Source organism: Capra hircus, chromosome 2 (genome assembly GCF_001704415.2).
Source record: "Capra hircus breed San Clemente chromosome 2, ASM170441v1, whole genome shotgun sequence".
NCBI lineage: Eukaryota > Metazoa > Chordata > Mammalia > Artiodactyla > Bovidae > Capra > Capra hircus.
This window is the reverse complement of record NC_030809.1, coordinates 45,181,398-45,200,096: the sequence shown is the minus strand read 5'-3', so window position 1 is coordinate 45,200,096 and position 18,699 is coordinate 45,181,398. Positions and strand designations below refer to the sequence as shown.

At 44.1% G+C, this 18,699-nt stretch overlaps 1 protein-coding gene across 1 annotated transcript in view; it reads left to right on the top strand.

Moving 5' to 3' along the window:
• KIAA2012 (KIAA2012 ortholog) overlaps positions 1 to 18,102 on the top strand; it is a 131,943-nt gene extending 113,841 nt beyond the window's left edge. The window contains exons 17-23 of the mRNA XM_018060816.1: positions 1,765 to 1,930; positions 7,707 to 7,821; positions 10,254 to 10,591; positions 12,889 to 13,091; positions 14,066 to 14,238; positions 15,032 to 15,251; positions 17,104 to 18,102. Of these exons, the coding sequence (XP_017916305.1) occupies positions 1,765 to 1,930; positions 7,707 to 7,821; positions 10,254 to 10,591; positions 12,889 to 13,091; positions 14,066 to 14,238; positions 15,032 to 15,251; positions 17,104 to 17,242 (1,354 nt within the window). The 3' untranslated portion in view covers positions 17,243 to 18,102. The remainder of the gene's footprint in view (positions 1 to 1,764; positions 1,931 to 7,706; positions 7,822 to 10,253; positions 10,592 to 12,888; positions 13,092 to 14,065; positions 14,239 to 15,031; positions 15,252 to 17,103) is intronic.

Below are 18,699 nucleotides of genomic sequence, written 5' to 3'. Positions count from 1 at the left end.
GGGGAAATAAAGGTTTTCCTACCGCTAAATTCTAAAGGATACTTCTATGGGTTTTTATAGAGTGACACTGAATGATTTAAAGACTCATATATTTATAGGAAATTCCATTTACCTCATTTGACAAGTATTTCTCAAGTTTCTATAGTAAGGCTCTGTACTAGCCCAGCACAGTAAATATAATACTGATTTAGCTAAAAAATAAAATATTCAGGACCAGGCCTGACACAACTGTAGCTGCTGCAGCAGCTGTTACTGAATCCATGTGGCTCTGTCGTAGTGACATTTTTACCTGGAGAACATAAGTCAGCTGCCCTCCAGGCACATGGTCTATGACAGTGGTTCTACACAGGATCATACTCAAACAGCAATGACCTTTGGTGGCTGAATTTGATCAAGAATAGAATTCAGAGGGTGTAAAAAGTGGATATATAGGTAGGTTCATGTTCTGATGACACTTTCTTAAAGGTCACTTTTTCTTCAACTAAGCCACTGATAAAGATGGTAAAGCATCTGCCTACAATGCGGGAGACCTGGGTTCAATCCCTGGGTTGGGAAGATCTCCTGGAGAAGGAAATGGCAACCCACTCCAGTATTCTTGCCTGGAAAATCCCATGGATGGATGAACCTGGTAGGCTACAGTCCATGGGGTCGCAAAGAGTTGGACGCGACTGAGCGACATTTACTTTACCTTACTAAGCCACTGATAAAAGAAACTTGAGCCTGAGAGAACCCCAAAAGTGAAGGCTAAACTTTCTAATCTCCTTTATTCAGGGATGTGTTGAGAAAAAGAGGGCTGATCAAGTGTGTAAAATGCCCGCCACAGTGCAGTGCCTGGCAGAACACAGTTGTTCAATCAGTGTTTGTTCATTTTCCCTCTTCCTGTTCACTAGAGTTTTTTTTTTTCTTTTTAATTGAAGTATAGTTGATTTACGATGATTTTGAATGGTTTGCTTAGAAATGACCCAAGCTCATTCTGTCACTTTTGAGGTTGTACCCAAGTACTGCATTTTGAACTCATTTGTTGTCTATGAAGGCTATTTCTTCTAAGGCATTTTTGCCCATAGGAGTAGATATAATGGTCATCTGAATTAAATTCACCCATTCTCGTCCATTTTAGTTCACTGAGTCCTAAGATGTCGACGTTCAATCTTACCATCTGCTGCTTGACCACGTCCAGTTTACCTTGATTCACAGACCTAACATTCCAGGTTCCTATGCAATATTGCTCTTTACAACACTGGACACATCCACAACTGAGGATTGTTTCTGCTTTGGCCCGGCCGCTTCATTCTTTCTGGAGCTATTCATAATTGCCCTCTGCTATCCCCCATAGCATATTGGACACCTTCCAAACTGGAGGTCTTATCTTGGCGTCATATCTTTTGCATTTTCACTATTCGTGAGGTCCTCTAGGCACGTGTACTGGAGTGGGTTGCCATTTCCTCCTCCTGTGGACCACATTTTGTCAGAACCTCCACTCTGACCCCCCTGTCTTGGGTGGCCCTGCAAGGCATGGCTCACAGCTTCATGGGGTTATGCAAGCCCCTTCGCCAAGACAAGGCTGTGGTACAGTTTCAGGTGAACAGCAAAGTGATTCAATTGTACATAGCTCTTTTTTTCTGCTTCTTTTCCGTCGTAGGCTGAAACAAGTTATCGTCTAGAGTTCCCTGTGCTATACAGCAAATTCTCTTGTTTATTTTACATATAGTGGTGTGTACACCAGAGTTTTTCTTTAGTTTGGTCCTGTTTTACTTTTTTTCATAGGGGCAAAGATTATAATGTACACCATCGGCACAGAGGACTTCCAGGACATGGGCCTGACTCACCAGAAGGGCTGGATCCTATAGACACATCTTTTCTTCCAAGAGGAAAAGAAGGGAAAACTGAGCCAAGGCTGTTCAACCAGCAGACATCAAACGACGTCAGTAACGTGAGTGCAAACACCTCGGTACGCGCTTGGTCCAAAACCCCACCTGGAAGGTGCTCCCAGCAGGATTGCCATGTCCAGTTGTATAGACTGCTTCCTAGACAAGGGCACCTGCAAAGGGGGCAGTGAGACCTCAAATCCACTCTGTGGTTCACTCACCATGCCCTGCATCCCAGTAATGGGTTGCATCTTTCTGAAGCATGGGGTACCCTTTTCTAATTTCTACAAAGGTACTAGAAGGACGTTTAGTTTTCCTACACTTTCATATCACTTCTGACATGAAATGTGTGAAGGGTTTTCCCACATCAACCAATTCTGCAGCTCTCTGGACACCAACCAGGGGTCCTACAATTCTACTCTGATGCTGACTACCAGGAATTAGCACAGGCCCCACAGGTGAAGGGTTCAGTCCCACATGCCTGTTCCACTTCAGCCATCAAGTCCCAGGTTGTCACCTATACTTCTGATCAAAAAGCTATACATAGGGGGTTCCTACAACCCATCCTCAGATTCAGTAATTTGCTAGAACAGCTCAGGAAACATTTACTTACTACTACTGATTTATTACAAAAGATATTTTAAAGGATACAGTAAGTCCCCTACATACGAATGAGTTCAAGAGCGTATTCATAAGTTCAATTTGTTCATTAAGTCCAACAAAGTTAGCCTAGGTATGCAGCTAACACAGTCAGCTATATAGTACTATACTGTAATAGGTTTGTAATACTTTTCACAGAAATAAAGTAAAGTGAAGTCACTCAGTCATGTCCGACTCTTTGCGACCCCATGGACTGTAGCCCACCAGGCTCCTCCGTCCATGGGATTTTCCAGGCAAGAGTACTGAAGTGGGTTGCCATTTCCTTCTCCAGGAGATCTCCCCAACCCAGGGATCGAACCCAGGTCTCCCACACTGCAGGCAGACGCTTTACCATTTAAGCCACTAGGGAAGCCCTTTCACACAAATAATACATAACAAATACAGAAACAAAACATTTTAAATCTTCCCTAAAATTGGCCTGCAGTCCTGGAGACGTGGGTTCGATCCCTGGGTTGGAAAGATCCTCTGGAGAAGGGAATGACAACCCATTCCAGTATTCTTCCCTGGAGAATCCCAAGGACAGGGAGGAGCCAGGTGGGCTATAGTCCATGGTGTCCCAAAGAGTCAGACACAACTGAGCGACTAACACTTGAAAAGTAGAGCAGTACAGTGCTGGCGTATAAGGGCTGGCATTGGGTGAACATCCTGGTCTTGCAGTAAAGATACTGTACTATTCTACCAAACTGTAAAGTACACCAAAGCACAACCACTTGTAGAGGATGCGTGCATGTGACAATGTACACCGGACACGTGAACTAACTTATGTGATTGGACATGCAAGGCATGTCCACATCTTTGGAAGTTCACAACTTGAAGGTTCATACGTAGGGGACTCACCGTCCAAGTGAACAGCGAGGAAGAGACACACACGGCAAGGCCCTGACAGGTCCCAAACACAGGCGTTCCCGTCCCCTTGGAGTTTGGGATGTGCTACCCTCCTACCACACATATGTGTTCACCAGCCCTGGAGCAGTCTGAACATGTTTGGTTAGAGCTTTTATAGGGGCTTCGTTACATAAGCACGATTGATTTAGTCACTGGCAAATGGTGATTAATGCAACTTCTAACACTTCTCCCCTCCTCTAAGGTAGTGGGAGGGGCAGGGGCTGAAATGTCCAACGTTCTGATCACGTGATTGGTTCTCCTGGTAACCAGTGCCCCTTTTTAGGGGCTTTCCAAAATAATGGTATTAACATAATCTCAGGTGTTGTTGAAAGGGGCTTGTTAATGAATAACAAAAGACAATCCTTTCATGCTTATGCTCCAGAAGTTACAGGCATGTCTCTCATTTTATTGTGCTTCACAGATAATGTGATTTTACAGATTGAAAGTTCAAGCAAGTCTATCAGCACCGTTTTTTCAAACAGCATTTGCTTATTTCATTCTCTGTCACATTTTGATAATTCTCGAAACATTTCAAGCTTTTTCATTATTATTGTATTTGTTTTGGTGATATGTGATCAGTTCAGTTCAGTCGTGTCCAACTCTTTGCAACCCCATGGACTGCATGCAGCACGCCAGGCCTCCCTGTCCATCACCAACTCTTGGAGCTTGCTCATACTCATGTACATTGAGGCAGTGATGCCATCCAACTATTTCATCCTCTGTCGTCCCCTTCTCCTCCTGCCTTCAATCTTTTCCAGCATCAGGGTCTTTTCCAAGGAGTCAGTTCTTTGCATCAGGTAAATAAGTATTGGGGCTTCAGCTTCAGTATCAGTCCTTCCAATGAATATTCAGGACTGATTTCCTTTAGGATGGACTGGTTGGATCTCCTTGCAGTCCAAGGGACTCTCAAGAGTCTTCTCTAACACCACAGTTCAAAAGCATCAATCCTTTGGCACTCAGCGTTCTTTATAGTCCAACTCTCACATCCATATATAACAACTGGAAAAACCATAGCTTTGACTAAACAGACCTTTGTTTGCAAAGCAGTGTCTCTGCTTTTCAATATGCTGTCTAGGTTGGTCATAGCTTTTCTTCCAAGGAGCAAGTGTCTGTTAATTTCATGGCTGCAGTCACCATCTGCAGTGATTCTGGAGCCCAAAAAAATAAAGTCTGCCACCATCTCCACTGTTTCCCCATCTATTTGCCATGAAGTGATGGGACTGGATGCCATGATCTTAGTTTTCTGAATGTTGAGTTTTAAGCCAAATTTTTCACTCTCCTCTTTCACTTTCATCAAGAAATTCTTTAGTTCTTCTCTTTCTGCCATAAGGGTGGTGTTATCTGTGTATCTGAGGTTATTGATATTGATACTGAAGTGTGATCAGTGAGTGCTATTTGATGTTACCATTGTAATTGTTTTGGGGTATCATGAACCATACCCATATGAGATGGTGAATTTAATCAATAAATATGTGTGTTCTGACTGCTCCACCAACCAGCCGTTCCCTCTGTTCCTTTCCTCAAGTCTCTCCCCCACCCCCATTCCCTGAGACACGACAACATTGAAATCAGGCCAGTTGATAACCCTGCAGGGGCCTCTAGTTAAGTTAAGTCGCTCAGTTGTGTCCGACTCTTTGCGACCCCATGGACTGTAGCCCACCAGGCTCCTCCGTCCATGGGATTTTCCAGGCAAGAATACTGGAGTGGGTTGCCATTTCCTTCTCCAGGGAATCTTCCCAACCCAGGGATCGAACCCAAATCTCCCATATTAGAGGCAGACGCTTTAACCTCTGAGCCACCAGGGAAGCCCATAGGGGCCTCTAAGTGTTCAAGTAAAAGGAAACGTTTCACGTGTCTCACAACAGCCAACAACTCATGTTTCCCAATTTATATCAAAAGCTAGAAATGGTTAATGAGGAAGCCACGTGGAAAGCTGAGAGTGGCCAAAAAGCTTGGCCTCTTGCACCAAACGGTTAGCCAAGTTGTAACTGCAAAGGAAAAGTTCTTGAAGGAAATTTAAAGTGCTACTCCAGTGAACGCATGAATGGTAAGAAAACAAAATGGGCTTATTGCTGATATGGAGAAGGTTTAAGTGGTCTGGATGGAAGATCAAACCAACCACAACGTTCCCATAAGCCAAAGCCTAATCCAGAGCAAGGTCTTAACTTTCTTCAAGTCTATGAAGACTCAGAGAGGTGAAGAAGCTGGAAAAGAAGAATGTGAAGTGAGCAAATGTTGGTTCATAAGGTTTAAGGCATGAATGTGAAGCAGCAAGTTATCCAGAAGCTCTAGCTAAGATAATTAATGAAGGTGGATACTCTAAACAACAGATCTTCAATGTTGATGAACAGCCTTACGTTGAAAGAAGATGCCATCTTGAACTTTCAGAGCTGGAGAGACGTCAATGCCTGGCATCAAATCTTCAGAGGACAGGCTGAAATCATGTTAGGGGCTAATGCAGCTGGTGACTTGAAGTTGAAGCCCATGCTTACCATTCCAAAAATCCTAGGGCCCTTAAGATTTATGCTAAATCTATTCCACCTGTGTTCTGTATGTAGCCCAACAAAGCCTGGATGACAGCTTATCTGTTAGCAATGTGTTTTACTGAGTATTTTAAGCCCACTGTTGAGACCTACTGCTCAGAAAAAAAGAGATCCGTTTCAAAATATTACTGCTCGTTGACAATCAACTAGCCAGCCAAGAGCTCTAATGGAGATGGACAAGATTAGGGTTGTTTTCATGCTTTCTAACACAACATTGTGCAGCCCACATATCAAGGAGTCATTTTGAATTCTTATTTTTTAACAAATACACTTCTTAAGACTATAGCTGCCACACTTGGTGATTCCTTGGATGGATCTGGGTAAAGCTGATTGAGAACCTTCTGAAAAGTATTCAGCATCCTAGATGCCATGAAGAACATTTGTGGGGAATTCTCTGGTTGTCCAGTGACTAGGACTCAGCACTTTTACTGCTGCGGCCCAGGTTCAGTCCCTGGTAGGGGACCTAAGATCCCGCATGCCTTGTGACACAGCAAAAAAGGAGATTACAATTTGTTGAAGGCTCAGATGATAGTTAACAGTTTTTTTGCAATATAGCATTTTCAAATTCAGGTATGCACACTATTTTTTTAGACATAATGCTACTGCACACTTTAATAGACTACACAAGTAAACATAATTTTCATATGCCCTGGGAAACAAAATATTCATGTGACATGCTTTATTTCCAGTATTCACACTGTTGGGGTGGTCTACAACCAAACCCACACTATCTCTGAGGTATGTTTGTGCAAGGGTTTTAGGAGCTCTGTGTCAGAGGCTAGGTTCAAAGACCAAACATATATTTCTTATTTTGTCACAATATTACAGGTACTGAGGGGGTAGTCATGGCCTGACTGTGCCATCCCCTGTTAGGAAGAAACACTATATTGTCCCAGTCCTTGGAGAAAGGCGAAAACTGACATAGCCATGGTCATATGCTTGCAGTTTCCCAAAAGCTAGCAAATGATGCAACAGGGAATAAAGCTGGCTTTGATTTAAACCAGTTAATCATTAATTGTGGCAACAGCAATCTGTCAAAGGTGAAAACTGCTTCACTTTGATCCAGCTCTGTAGATGATGGTTTAGCATCAAAAAAGGGAGCAGGACTTCCCTGGTGATCCAGTGGTGAAGAATCCTCCTGCCAATGCAGGGGACATGGGTTGGATCCCAGTCCAGGAAGATCCCACATGTCACAGGGCAACTAAGCCCGAATACTGCAACTACCGAAGCCTGCACTCTGAAGCCCAGCTCTGCAACCAGAGGGGCCACCCACGAGGAGCCCGCTCTCTGCAACTAGAGAAACGCCTTTGCGGCAACGAAGACCCAGCACAGCCAAAAAGATATAACTAAATAAAATTATTCTTTTACAATTATTTAAAACGGGGGGGCAGATCATCAAGTACGTTCTATTTCTCTTTTCTTCTATGAAATTATACCTGAAATTATATCAAAGGATGAATCTTAGGATCTCCCCTCCAGCTCCACACTGTCTGTCTCATTCATTTGCTTCATCTGGAACCCATATAAATTCCATTCTAAGCCATTCTGTCTTGTTCAACATAATCTCCCTTTTCTTTTGTTTTCTGTTTTTGTTTGTTGGCAATTGGGATCTTAGTTCCCTGATCAGGTATTGAAAGTGCTGAGTCCTAACCACTGGACTGCCAGGGAATTCCCAAAATAATCTCCTTTTGATTTTTTTTTTCCCTTGCTTTCCACTTTAAAATGTTCCCTTTCCTTAATTTTTCCCCTTTAGGAGATGGAGTTGATTGAAAAAGCCAAGAGCAGGAAAAGGGCCAAGACAGATAAGTCCAAGGCACCCAAGAGGGAGAAAGAAGGAAAACTCCATGAGGAAGCAGAGGCTGCTGTTGGTAAGGGTCCATCCGGGAGAAGACACCTAATGGGAGCCGGAAGGTGTTATGGAGACTCAGCATGGATCCTATTGGACAAACTGTGCTGAGTCTCCTTGACGACCACAGCTAAGATGGTGTTGCGGCCTTACTTCCTGTCAGTATCTTGGGAGACAGGGATAGAGGAAACTGGGGGAGCCTTGGAGGCCTGTAATTAACAAGAAAGGAAATGACAATAATAATACCAACACCTACTAAATGAACTCGCATTGTATTAGTGATAGCTTATGGTGAACGGTGTCAGATTCTTGATCTCCAAAGAACACTTAGCTTCAGGACCAGGGACCAGGCTTGATCACTCAAAGGAACAAAGAAAGCTTCTGACATGGACATCAGAAGGGGGATGGAGAGTGCCCCACTCGCTAGTCTTAGGAAGGGAATTATATACTTTTTAAATTAGTTATTACAATAAATCAAACAAATATCTCATGGTTGTAAGGATCTTACTAGACCTACTCCCATAATATACATTTTAAGATAACAGGATTAGTCAGAAGGTTTTCAGGAAGGAGAAACATGTCCTCAAGCAGGATACGTTATTGTTATATAGTCTTTACTAAGGAATGTAGAAAAAAAGTTGTCCTGTTCTCCTCCGTGAGAATTCCAGGCCCCTGTCTCCTTGAGAGCCCCAGACCCCTTTCTCCTCCTCAGGGACCCCAGACTTCTTATCAACCTGCCTAGGAATTGACTCTCTCATTAGGAGCTCTGCATTTATGATGTCATGAAATCCCCACACATCCTTAATCACCATTATTATATCATGCGGAGAGGCTGGCTGATTTGAGTAACATCGAACAGTAGAAAGTGGTGGACCCAGGGTCTGAACCTGCCATTTGATTCCAAATTCATGCCTTTCAAACCCTGCCTTTATGAATAATAAATAAGTCATAAGCTGAGAATTGGGCCATGAGAGCATTTGGGAAGGAGAAGTTTGCAGCATGCTCTGAATGGTTACCGGAGAAGGCAATGGCACCCCACTCCAGTACTCTTGCCTGGAAAATCCCATGGACGGAAGAGCCTGGTGGGCTGCAGTCCATGGGGTCGCTAAGAGTCAGACACGACTGAGCGACTTCACTTTCACTTTTCACTTTCATGCATTGGAGAAGGAAATAGCAACCCACTCCAGTGTTCTTGCCTGGAGAATCCCAAGGATGGGGGAGCCTGGTGGGCTGCTGTCTATGGGGTCACACAGAGTCGGACACGACTGAAGCGACTTAGCAGCAGCAGCAGCTGAATGGTTACTCCAGCTACCATTTTTCCTCTTGGTTCGTTGTGTTGCACCTCACTAGGAATTCAGGTGCCTATGCTTCTGAGGACCTTCTTTCTTTTTAATTTTTATTGAAGTGTAGTTGATTTACAATGTTGTGTTCTGAGGACTTTCTTTAACCTGAAGCCTACACTCATTCTTTCCTGGCCATACGAAGACCCTCAAAACAAATCAAAGGCTGTAGCAACAAATGACACTGGATAGCCAGACTCCTGGGACAGATTTTTTTTAACTGAAGTGTAGTTAACTTACAATGTTGTGCCAATCTCTGCTCTACAGCAAAGTGACCCATTTATATAATATAGACATTTTTAATATTCTTTTCCGTTATGGTTTATCACAGGATATTGAATATAGTCCCCTGTGCTATACAGTAGGACTCTGTTCCTTATCCAGATCTATTTTTGAGGTCTGCTTTTTAAGGTCTTGCTGAGTTTACATTGCTGTAGCCTGTAACTTGGGTAGCATTGGCAGGACTGGAAAAAAAAATACTTGTGGCCCCCAGCGGTGAATTGAGAAAGAAGCCCTAGAGTATGGAAGACTCAAACTGTGCCAGGTTACAAAGTGGCAACCTCAAGCTAGACTCTTGAGGCATGATTTTCCAGCTGTGTCTATAGGTCTTCTTCCTTCCAGAGAGTCTTGTCCCCACCATAGGTCAGGGTGAGTCAAAAGTCTTTTTAGTAGCAAGACTGCTGATCACAGTTGAGGCAGGTTCTCAAAGGGTGGTCTATGGGCTGTGCTGTGCTAAGTGGCTTTAGTCGTATCTGACTCTTTGTGACCCTATGGACTGTAGCTGGTCAGACACCACTGTCCATGGGATTTGGGTTGCCATGCCCTCCTCCAAGGGATCTTCCTGACCCAGGGATTCAACCCACGTCTCTTATGTCTCCTGCATTGGCAGGCGGGTTCTTTACCACTAGCACCACCTGGGTCTATGGGCTACCCTTCTCAAAATCTTTGGAGTGATAGCTAAAATGCAGATTCCTACAAAATCAGACTCTAAGGGCGGGGCTCAGGTATCTGCACACAGATGATTCCATTGCACATGGGAGTTTTAAAGTCACTGAAAAGGATACAGAGATCATGTTTATTAGCTATGCCTCTATCCCCAATTGTTCTCTCCTAGGAAAGTCAAAGGAATCAAAAGCTGAAAAGAAATCACAGCTAATTCCCAAAGGAAAAAAAACAGGAGCCAAAGGGAAAAGGACACGGAAGGAAGGGAATCTGGAAACAGCTGTGGAGCTGAGTGGGCCTGCTGTCATTAACTCTAAGGAAACCAAAGACCGCTCAGGTGGAGGTTTCTTCCGCTCAGGCTCTGGGGTAGAGGACCCTTGGCTCTCTTCCAAAGTTGAGGCTCCTGAGAGCCAAGTTTCTATAGATAGAAGGTCATCACCCACCCAGGCTGCAACTGTCCCTGGAAACATGGAACCTGAAGAAGAGAGAAGCCACGAGGACCCTTCCAAGGTAGGCTTCAATATTCTCACCCTGGCCAAAGGGATCTCTGTCCTCACTGGTACAACTGCAGAGGTGGGGAAAACTGCCCTGGATTATATTAAACTGCCTAATGATTTTATTTATTCTACTTTGTTTTTTTCTGACCCTTTAAGATGCCAGATCTGATAAAAGACACTAGGGTGGCAAAGTCCCTCTGAAATGAGGCATTCTGTGAGGCTCCCGAACTGCCAGGGCATTACCAACCCCCATGAGCAGAAAGGCGGCACAGCACTCGTCTGTGAGAAGTACAGGCCTCACAGTTAAAAGGAAAGGTGAATTCAGGCCTCAGAGCCAAGCACATATTCTTGACTTAGCCAGGAGTTTATGCATGGCTTGCCTCCCCAACACTGTAGAAATTCCTCCATTCCTAATCTGCTTTACTGCGGCACAAAGCTGGGCCACAGACAACTTACACACATACATCTATCTGCCTTTTCTTTGAACACTGCAAACGCACCCACAGCTAAACCACTGTGGTTAAACTCACAGAAGTTACATGCAAATAGGAACAATTCTGCTGATTTTCATTTAATCTCTACAGCCACACTCGTGACCCAGGTATGGTGCACCCCATTTCATACACCTACAAGCTGAGATTAAAAGGGTTAGATGTTTGCTGCCAGAAATTGGGCAACCATCAAGTGGCAGAGTCAAGACTTAGATCTTTTGACTCCAAAAGAGCTCCAGAGCTCTTGCACTATTTTTAATTATTATGTATGTATTTTATAGCCCCTGGTCTTCCAAAAAGGATTTCAGGAAGCTTTTTCCTTTCTGGTTCTCAGTCTTCCCAGCTGCCAAGGCTACAGCATTCTACTCTATATAGCAGATGAAAATTTTAAGCTGTGGGCAGAACTTCTCTGAGCCTGCTCTAGACTCAGAATTTCTAGATTTACTGTCAGTATACAGTACTGCACTGCCTCTGCAAAGGCTAAATAAGATAAGGAAGTACCCACGCCCATACTGGATACACAGAGCTCCCATGGGACAGCGGCCATCCAGTGTCTCCCTCAGAGGCATGCTTCTGACTAAGGAGGCGGCATCAGGAAGAACAAGAAATCTAAGACACTCTTCACAGAAACTGAGAGAACGCTTCATTGGAAAAGTAGATTTGCAGAGGATTAAATAGGAGTCTGACACATCTACACCTAAGACTGCTCCTAGAGGAGCCTTTAGCTAGAACCTGTGGTTATGAGCCCTGGCTTCACATTAGCATCACTGAAGGTGTTTTTTAAAACCACCAAGAAAAATAATGTATTTTTAAGTAGGTGGTTGGGGTGGAGGAGAAGTTTCCTGGCAGTCCAGTGGTTAGGACTCTGTGCTTCTACTGCCAGCCATGCTCAATCCTGGGTCAGGGAACTAAGATCCCACAAGCATTGCTGAGTAGCCAAAAAAAGAAAAATTTAATTAAATTTTAAAAACCTGCCAAGGTCTCCCACCTAAGTATTCTTATTAAATTGGTCCAGGTGGGGCTTTGGCCTCAAGTAATCTTTAAAAGCTCCTTGGGTGATTATTAGACACATGTAGCAGACATGGTCGGAGAAGGCAATGGCACCCCACTCCAGTACTCTTGCCTGAAACATCCCACGGACGGAGGAGCCTGGTAGGCTGCAGTCCATGGGGTCGCTAGGAGTTGGACATGACTGAAGCAACTTAGCAGCAGCAGCAGCAGACATGGTAGCTCAGCTGGTAAAGAATCTCCTGGGTCAGGAAGATCTTCTGGAGAATGGATAGGCTACCCGCTCCAGTTTTCTTGGGCTTCCCTGGAGGCTCAGATGGTAAAAAATCCGCCTGCAATGTGGGAGATCTGGGTTTGATCCCTGGGTTGGGCAGATCCCTTGGAGGAGGGCATGGCAACCCACTCCATTATTCTTGCCTGGAGAATTCCATGGCCAGAGGAGCCTGGTGGGCTACAGTCCATGGGGTCGCAGAGTCTGACAACTAAGCGACTAAGCACAGCATAGCAGGCATTATGTTGGCACTTTCACTGTTTGAGTTAATTCTGGTAATAGCCAGCCAAGAGGAAGACAGTTCAGAGAAATTAAGTTGTTACCCTTGAATTCTGAAGCAAGTAAGAGAGAGACTTGGATCCAGGTCAGTCAGAGCCCAGAGCCTGGGCCAGTGGTAGCAGAGTTTGTACGACTGTGGTCAGAGTGTGGAAACCACCTTACCTCTGATTAGAGGCCATGTGGGTGGGGGTGGAGGAAGGCGTGCTGCCAAGACGAGGTCACCCGCGATCACTGCTCGCTGACAACACTCTGGCTCCTCAGGCCTTCCTCGTCACGAGGGAACAAGAGAAGGCTTCCCGGGACAGGCTGCGAGCAGAGCGGGCTGAGATGAGACGGCTGGAGGTGGAGAGGAAGAGAAGGGAGCAGGAGGAGCAGAGGCGGCTCCAGCAGGAGCAGCTGGAGAGGGCAGAGAGGATGAAGGAGGAACTGGAGCTGGAGCAGCAACGCCGCGTGGAGGAAATCCGGTGGGTGGCGAGGTCGTGGCCATGGCTGTGACGGGACACAGAAGACAAGTGGGGCTGACCTCCTCTGGGGGTACGTTGGCTCTGAGGCTCATTGTTGTTGTCGTTCAGTCGTTTAGTCATGTCCAACTCTGCGACCCCATGGACTGCACCACTGCCTGGCTTCCCTTCACCACCTCCCTGAGCTTGCTCAAACTCATGTCCATTGAGCCAGTGATGCCATCCAACCATCTCGTCCTCTGAGGTTCCCTTCTCCTTCTGCCTTCAATCTTTCCCAGCATCAGGGTCTTTTCCAATGAGTCCACTCTTTGCATCACATGGCCAAAGTATTGGAGCTGCAGCTTCAGCATCAGTCTTTCCAACGATATTCAGGGTTGATTTCCTTTAGGATTGACTAGTTTGATCTCCTTGCTGTTCAAGGGACTCTTTAAAAGAATCTTCTCCAGAGGCTCATGCCCTAAGGGAAAACAGCATGTCTCATTTTATCCTCAGTTATCCCAGGGACAGTCTGGACCAAAGATAAGATGTCTTAAACCGTTAGGGTTACTCCAGACAGATGTTTGTGGATCTTCCCGGGAAGGCTTTGAGATCCGTTCCAGCAAACATTTGTTATGCCTCTTGCCACACTGTCTGCATTGCACAAGGCCCTTCCATAAGCTTCTGGGCTCATTTAATCTTCCCAACAACCCAGTGAAACAGGAACTTCAAAATCCATTTGATAAGAATGGAAAATGAGGATCTGGGAACTAAAGGCCAGGCCCCAGAGCACAGAGCTGTCGAAGCTTTCAGGCTTCTAGTTTGTCCTGTTGTGTTCTGGCTTCTGTTGTTCAGTCAGGCTTCCCTTGGAAAAGGAGTCTCTGCATGAGATGCTGTTTGTGAACTACAGCCTGCAAACCCTTCACCAGAGGCACAGCTTGTCCTGTAAGGACACTGCAGTGTTTCTGCCATCTCCCTTACCTGTTTATGGGTTTTCTCAGCTTGAGGAAACAGAGACGTGAGGAAGAACGACAGCGGCAGGAGGAGGAGGAGAGAAGGCAGTGGCTCCAGTTGCAAATGGCCCAGGAGAGAGCTCGGCAGCAACAGGAGGAGTTCCGGAGGAAATGTCAGGAGCTGCAGAGAAAGAAGCAGCAGGAGGAAGCTGAGAGGGCTGGTGAGAGGTGCTCTGCTCTCTGCAACTCCCTCTATCTGGGACAGAAATATTTTTATCCCCCTGTGGGTGTTCATTTGATTCTCCCCAGTTATTCCTATCCTAGGTCTCAGTGTGAAGCACTCTAAATGGGTAAGCTGATTTTTTTTTTTCAAAGTGATTAGTAGGTGTGACTCTAGTGAGCTGAGATAGAAGATCAAAATAAGAAAGACTTGTTTGTAGCAATGACTCTTGTGGTCCCAGTGATCTCCTGGAGTGGGACCCAGCCCCTTGCATTGCCCTTCCAGCATTGCTCAGAAGCTGCCTAAATTGGAGACACAGCTCTGCTCCTTGCCTGCTTCCCTAGAAGATGGAAACAAACACCTGGATGGCTGCTGGGCAGCCTTTCAGGTGATGTATGGATTTTCTGTAGCCTCATATTTGAGGAACAGGAAAGTGCTTCAGCAGATGCTGCTGCTGTAGAGTGGTCAGACCAGCTGAGTAAGCACCAAGGTTCTCCAGACCCTGCCCTGACACCTGTCTCCAACCCATCTGCATACCAGATTCTGGAAGATTCTTCCCCAAAGTTTTGTGTTCATTGCACAGTGCACTGCACACAGTAGGTACCTGATAAAGGACTCAAGTTAGTAAATGAACACAGGGTAATACCCACAGAAGATCTGGCAACCAGCTCTCAGGTAAGCCATAGAACATCTCATTGGGAGTCCCTGGGAATCAGACTTGAGAGTCAGATCAGAGAGTTGTTTTCTTGAATAATGAGACCCCTGCTGAGCCTACCTGTTCTTCTGTTCTGCAGAGGCAGAAAAGCAAAGGCTGAAGGAGCTGGAAATGCAGTTGGCAGAAGAGCAAAAGCACCTGATGGAAATGGCTGAAGAAGAACGGCTGGAGTACCAGCGGCGGAAACAGGAAGCAGAAGAGAAGACTCGGCGGGAAGCAGAGGACAGATGGCAGAAGGAAAAGGAAGCAGCAAGGTTGGCTCAGGAGGAAGCCATGAAACAAGCCCAGGATCAAGCCAGGTATTTGACATTTGAACAACAGTTGCAAGAGTGGGACTGTTCAAGGACTTGACTGCCTGCTTCTAGTACTAGCTTTGAGCTGCTTTTGGACACGTGTTTTCCCACTTCCCATAGCATGTTTGGAAGAACTGAAAAATAGAGATTCTCCTGCTGCAAAGGTGATAGAATTTTTTGATAACTTAAAGAACTGGCATTGAAGCTAGACAGGGTTTAGAGATTATCTAGCTCAGCCCTTTGCTTCACAGATGAGAAAAGCAAGTCCGAGAGAGAAGGACCCTGATCAGGGCTATCAGTGAACTAGGAGCAGTACCAAGACTAGACCAAAGACTCCACCCCCACCCCTGATTCTGAACCACTGCCTTTCTCAGTATGTATTTACTGGGTACCTGTTATGTGCCAAACCTTGTTCTGGACACTGGGAACTCAGGATGAAGAAAGACAGACATCTCTTCTCCCATGGCATTTACATTCTAGGGATGGGGGTGGGGAGACAGACTCTAAACAAAGGTTGAGTTGGCAATAAATGTTATTCAAAAAATTTTTAAAGAGATGTAATAGGATTGCGGGAGGTTTGGTTTAGACAGGTTGGCCAGGGCAAAACCTTAGCAGAGGCGATATATAAGGGTGGGACCTGAATGACAATGAGTTAGTCACATAAACATCTGGAAGAAAAATATCCCAGGAGGTAAACACCAAGTGCAAAAGTTCAAAGAAAAGAATCAGGCTGGGATGGCGAAAGAATAAAAGAAAAGTTAGCATGGCTGGAACCAAGTGAACAAGGCACAAAGAATACTTGTAGATGAGGTCAGAGAGGTAGGCCTTTTTAGTAGAAATAGCTCAGCCATTACAATAATAATTATTACACCTTTCTGATAATAGAATCTCTTTAGTAATGTGCTTTCAATTGACTCCTTAAAAACCAGGTCCTCCATAGTGGCTATTATCATAAATTTCCCCTCCTTAGTGAAAGCAACAAAGTCATCCTTGTTTAGAACCATCACAACTGAAGCGTAAAGAAGTCCGACAAAGAAAACCATGTGATTCCAATCTTAACTGTAAACAATTTACCCCCTTGAAATTTATTTTCTACAACTTAAGCTGAATCTAAGCTAATAAATACTCTTCAGGGGACAAGAAAAAAAAAGAAGGAAACCAGAATAACTCTATTTCAGGGGTTTCCACCTTACCTTGAGTTGTTCTCCTGGATGTTCCTCAGCTGTTATGGGAATTACAAAATAGATTAAGGGAAGTCTTGATTCAGTTTCAAAATTATGTGTTCACATATCACAACAGTAGGACTGGTTCGTAAGTATGGAAACCAAAAGCAAAGCTGAGTTGCAATTTTCCTCAAAGAAAACTGGCTAGAAATACAAGGGGGAAGTTGAGCTACTGTGCAACGCTAATCCAAGTTGCTTTGAAGAAACATCTTCATCTCCACCAAGAATAAGTAAGTAAAGGGGTATGTGAAGGGTGTGAAAGAGCCTCATTCCAGCAAGTGTTAGAACTTAATGCCAGCTGGCCTGATTCCATGTTCACTTGTGTGACATTGGCCCAGGTATGCTTTCTCTGGCTATTTCTTCATCCCTAAGACAAGAGAGTCCCTTCATAAATACAAATTTAAGAACTGTTACACCCTTCAACATTTCTAGTAGGAAGATCATGATCCTTGAAACCTCATATCTAAAGTTACTGTATGAAGACAGTATGACCTTCCACTAAAATGCAAGTCAGTAGCCCCAAGTCTAATGATGATTACTGAAATTCTTAGTGAAAATTATTCAACTATCTTATAAAGACAGTTTTCTAGGATGGTTTATCAGTGCTGTGATCATGGGTGTGAATTGTTTCTTAGGCAAAAAGATGCTTTGAAGAAACATCTTCATTTCCACCAAGAACTCCATAAGGAAGCCAGTGGCCTACAGTGGACACACAACATTTCCAGACCATGGGTCTACTCTTACTTCCACTTCCTACAAATACCAAGACCTTAAAGAAGAAAACTTAAAAGTTGAAAGACAGTGATGGAAAAAGAGAACCTTCCTTCTATAATGAAGTTCCATACTGAGCTCAATTTGTTCCATTTCATCTGGTTCACCCCACTGTACATCTAGCTTCACTCTAGGACTTCCATCCACACCACTGTCCAGTAAGTAGCCACATGTAGCTATATAAACGTAAAACATTCAGTTCTCCAGTCAGACTAGTCACATTCCAAGTAATCAATAACTGAATGTAGCCACTGGCTACAATATTGGACAGCAGATACAGACCATTTTCATCACAGAAAGTTATATTGGACAATACTGTATTCTTGAGCCCTGAAAATTAACCAGCCTTGAGGTTTTGCTCCTAACTGTGCCTTGAAAAACCAGCCACTCACATGATTTCCCCATTTTAAAAATCATACTGACTCTATCAAGAGTCTTGATTAGATAATTTATCTTTAACATCTCTTTAATAAGTATCTACTACAGATCGATCATTAAAGGGGATGAAGAACCTTTAAGATAGATAAAGCAAGCAGTATCTGAAGCAAACTTTTCCCACAAATTTCCTTTAGCCCTACTCTATACTTCAGTCTGCATTTAAAAACTTAATACTTGCAGATGATTCCCTGGAAATCTCACACTAATGCTTATAAGGTGCTTTCTACAGGAGCTGCCACTTCCACAAACCAGAAGTCAAGCTCTGTTTGTACTGCTGTGTTACTGGACTTGCTTAAATTTGATATTCAACTCCTTGCTTTATGTAACATAGAAATAAAATGGCCAAAATACTGGCTATCGTAGTGAATATGTCACAGTCTTCCTCAAACTTGTTGACCTTACTCGTACATTCATTCATTATTCAACTGATTCAATAATACTTAAATGAGAAACAAGCATCTCAAATAATTCAACCAAGAGAAGAACGAACACTCAAGGAAAACATCCTTGCGGGGAAAATTACCATTCCTGATTTTATTTTCTCTGTTTTACAAATTTCAGAAGTTGCAGTCAAGCACCAGGTAAAGTAGCTACACTATTAGAGGTGCCTTCCAAATCTGATATTCTATTAAACTGTTTTTGTTAAAGGCCTATTTTATCAGCACTACTAACCAGATAAGCACATTTTTCAGTTAACCAGAGCAGAATGCACAGCATTTTAGAAGAATCCAATAAACTAAAATCAAGTATCCCCCATAGCTAAGCTCCACCACCTAAATGCCAAGTCTTCAGAGATGCAAACAAAGCTAAGATCCCAAACTACATACACACGCATTCTGGATAGCTCAGAGCCTATCAGCTTTCTCAGGCCTGACAGAAACATGCAACTCAATGAGGACTTTCTGGAAATGGGCCTTATTTCTATTTACTGTTCAACACAATGGTCTAAAAGTTCTAATTTACCTAAACTATATATATATGTACAATACAAATAATTTTTCAGGTATGGTCAAAATAAGAAT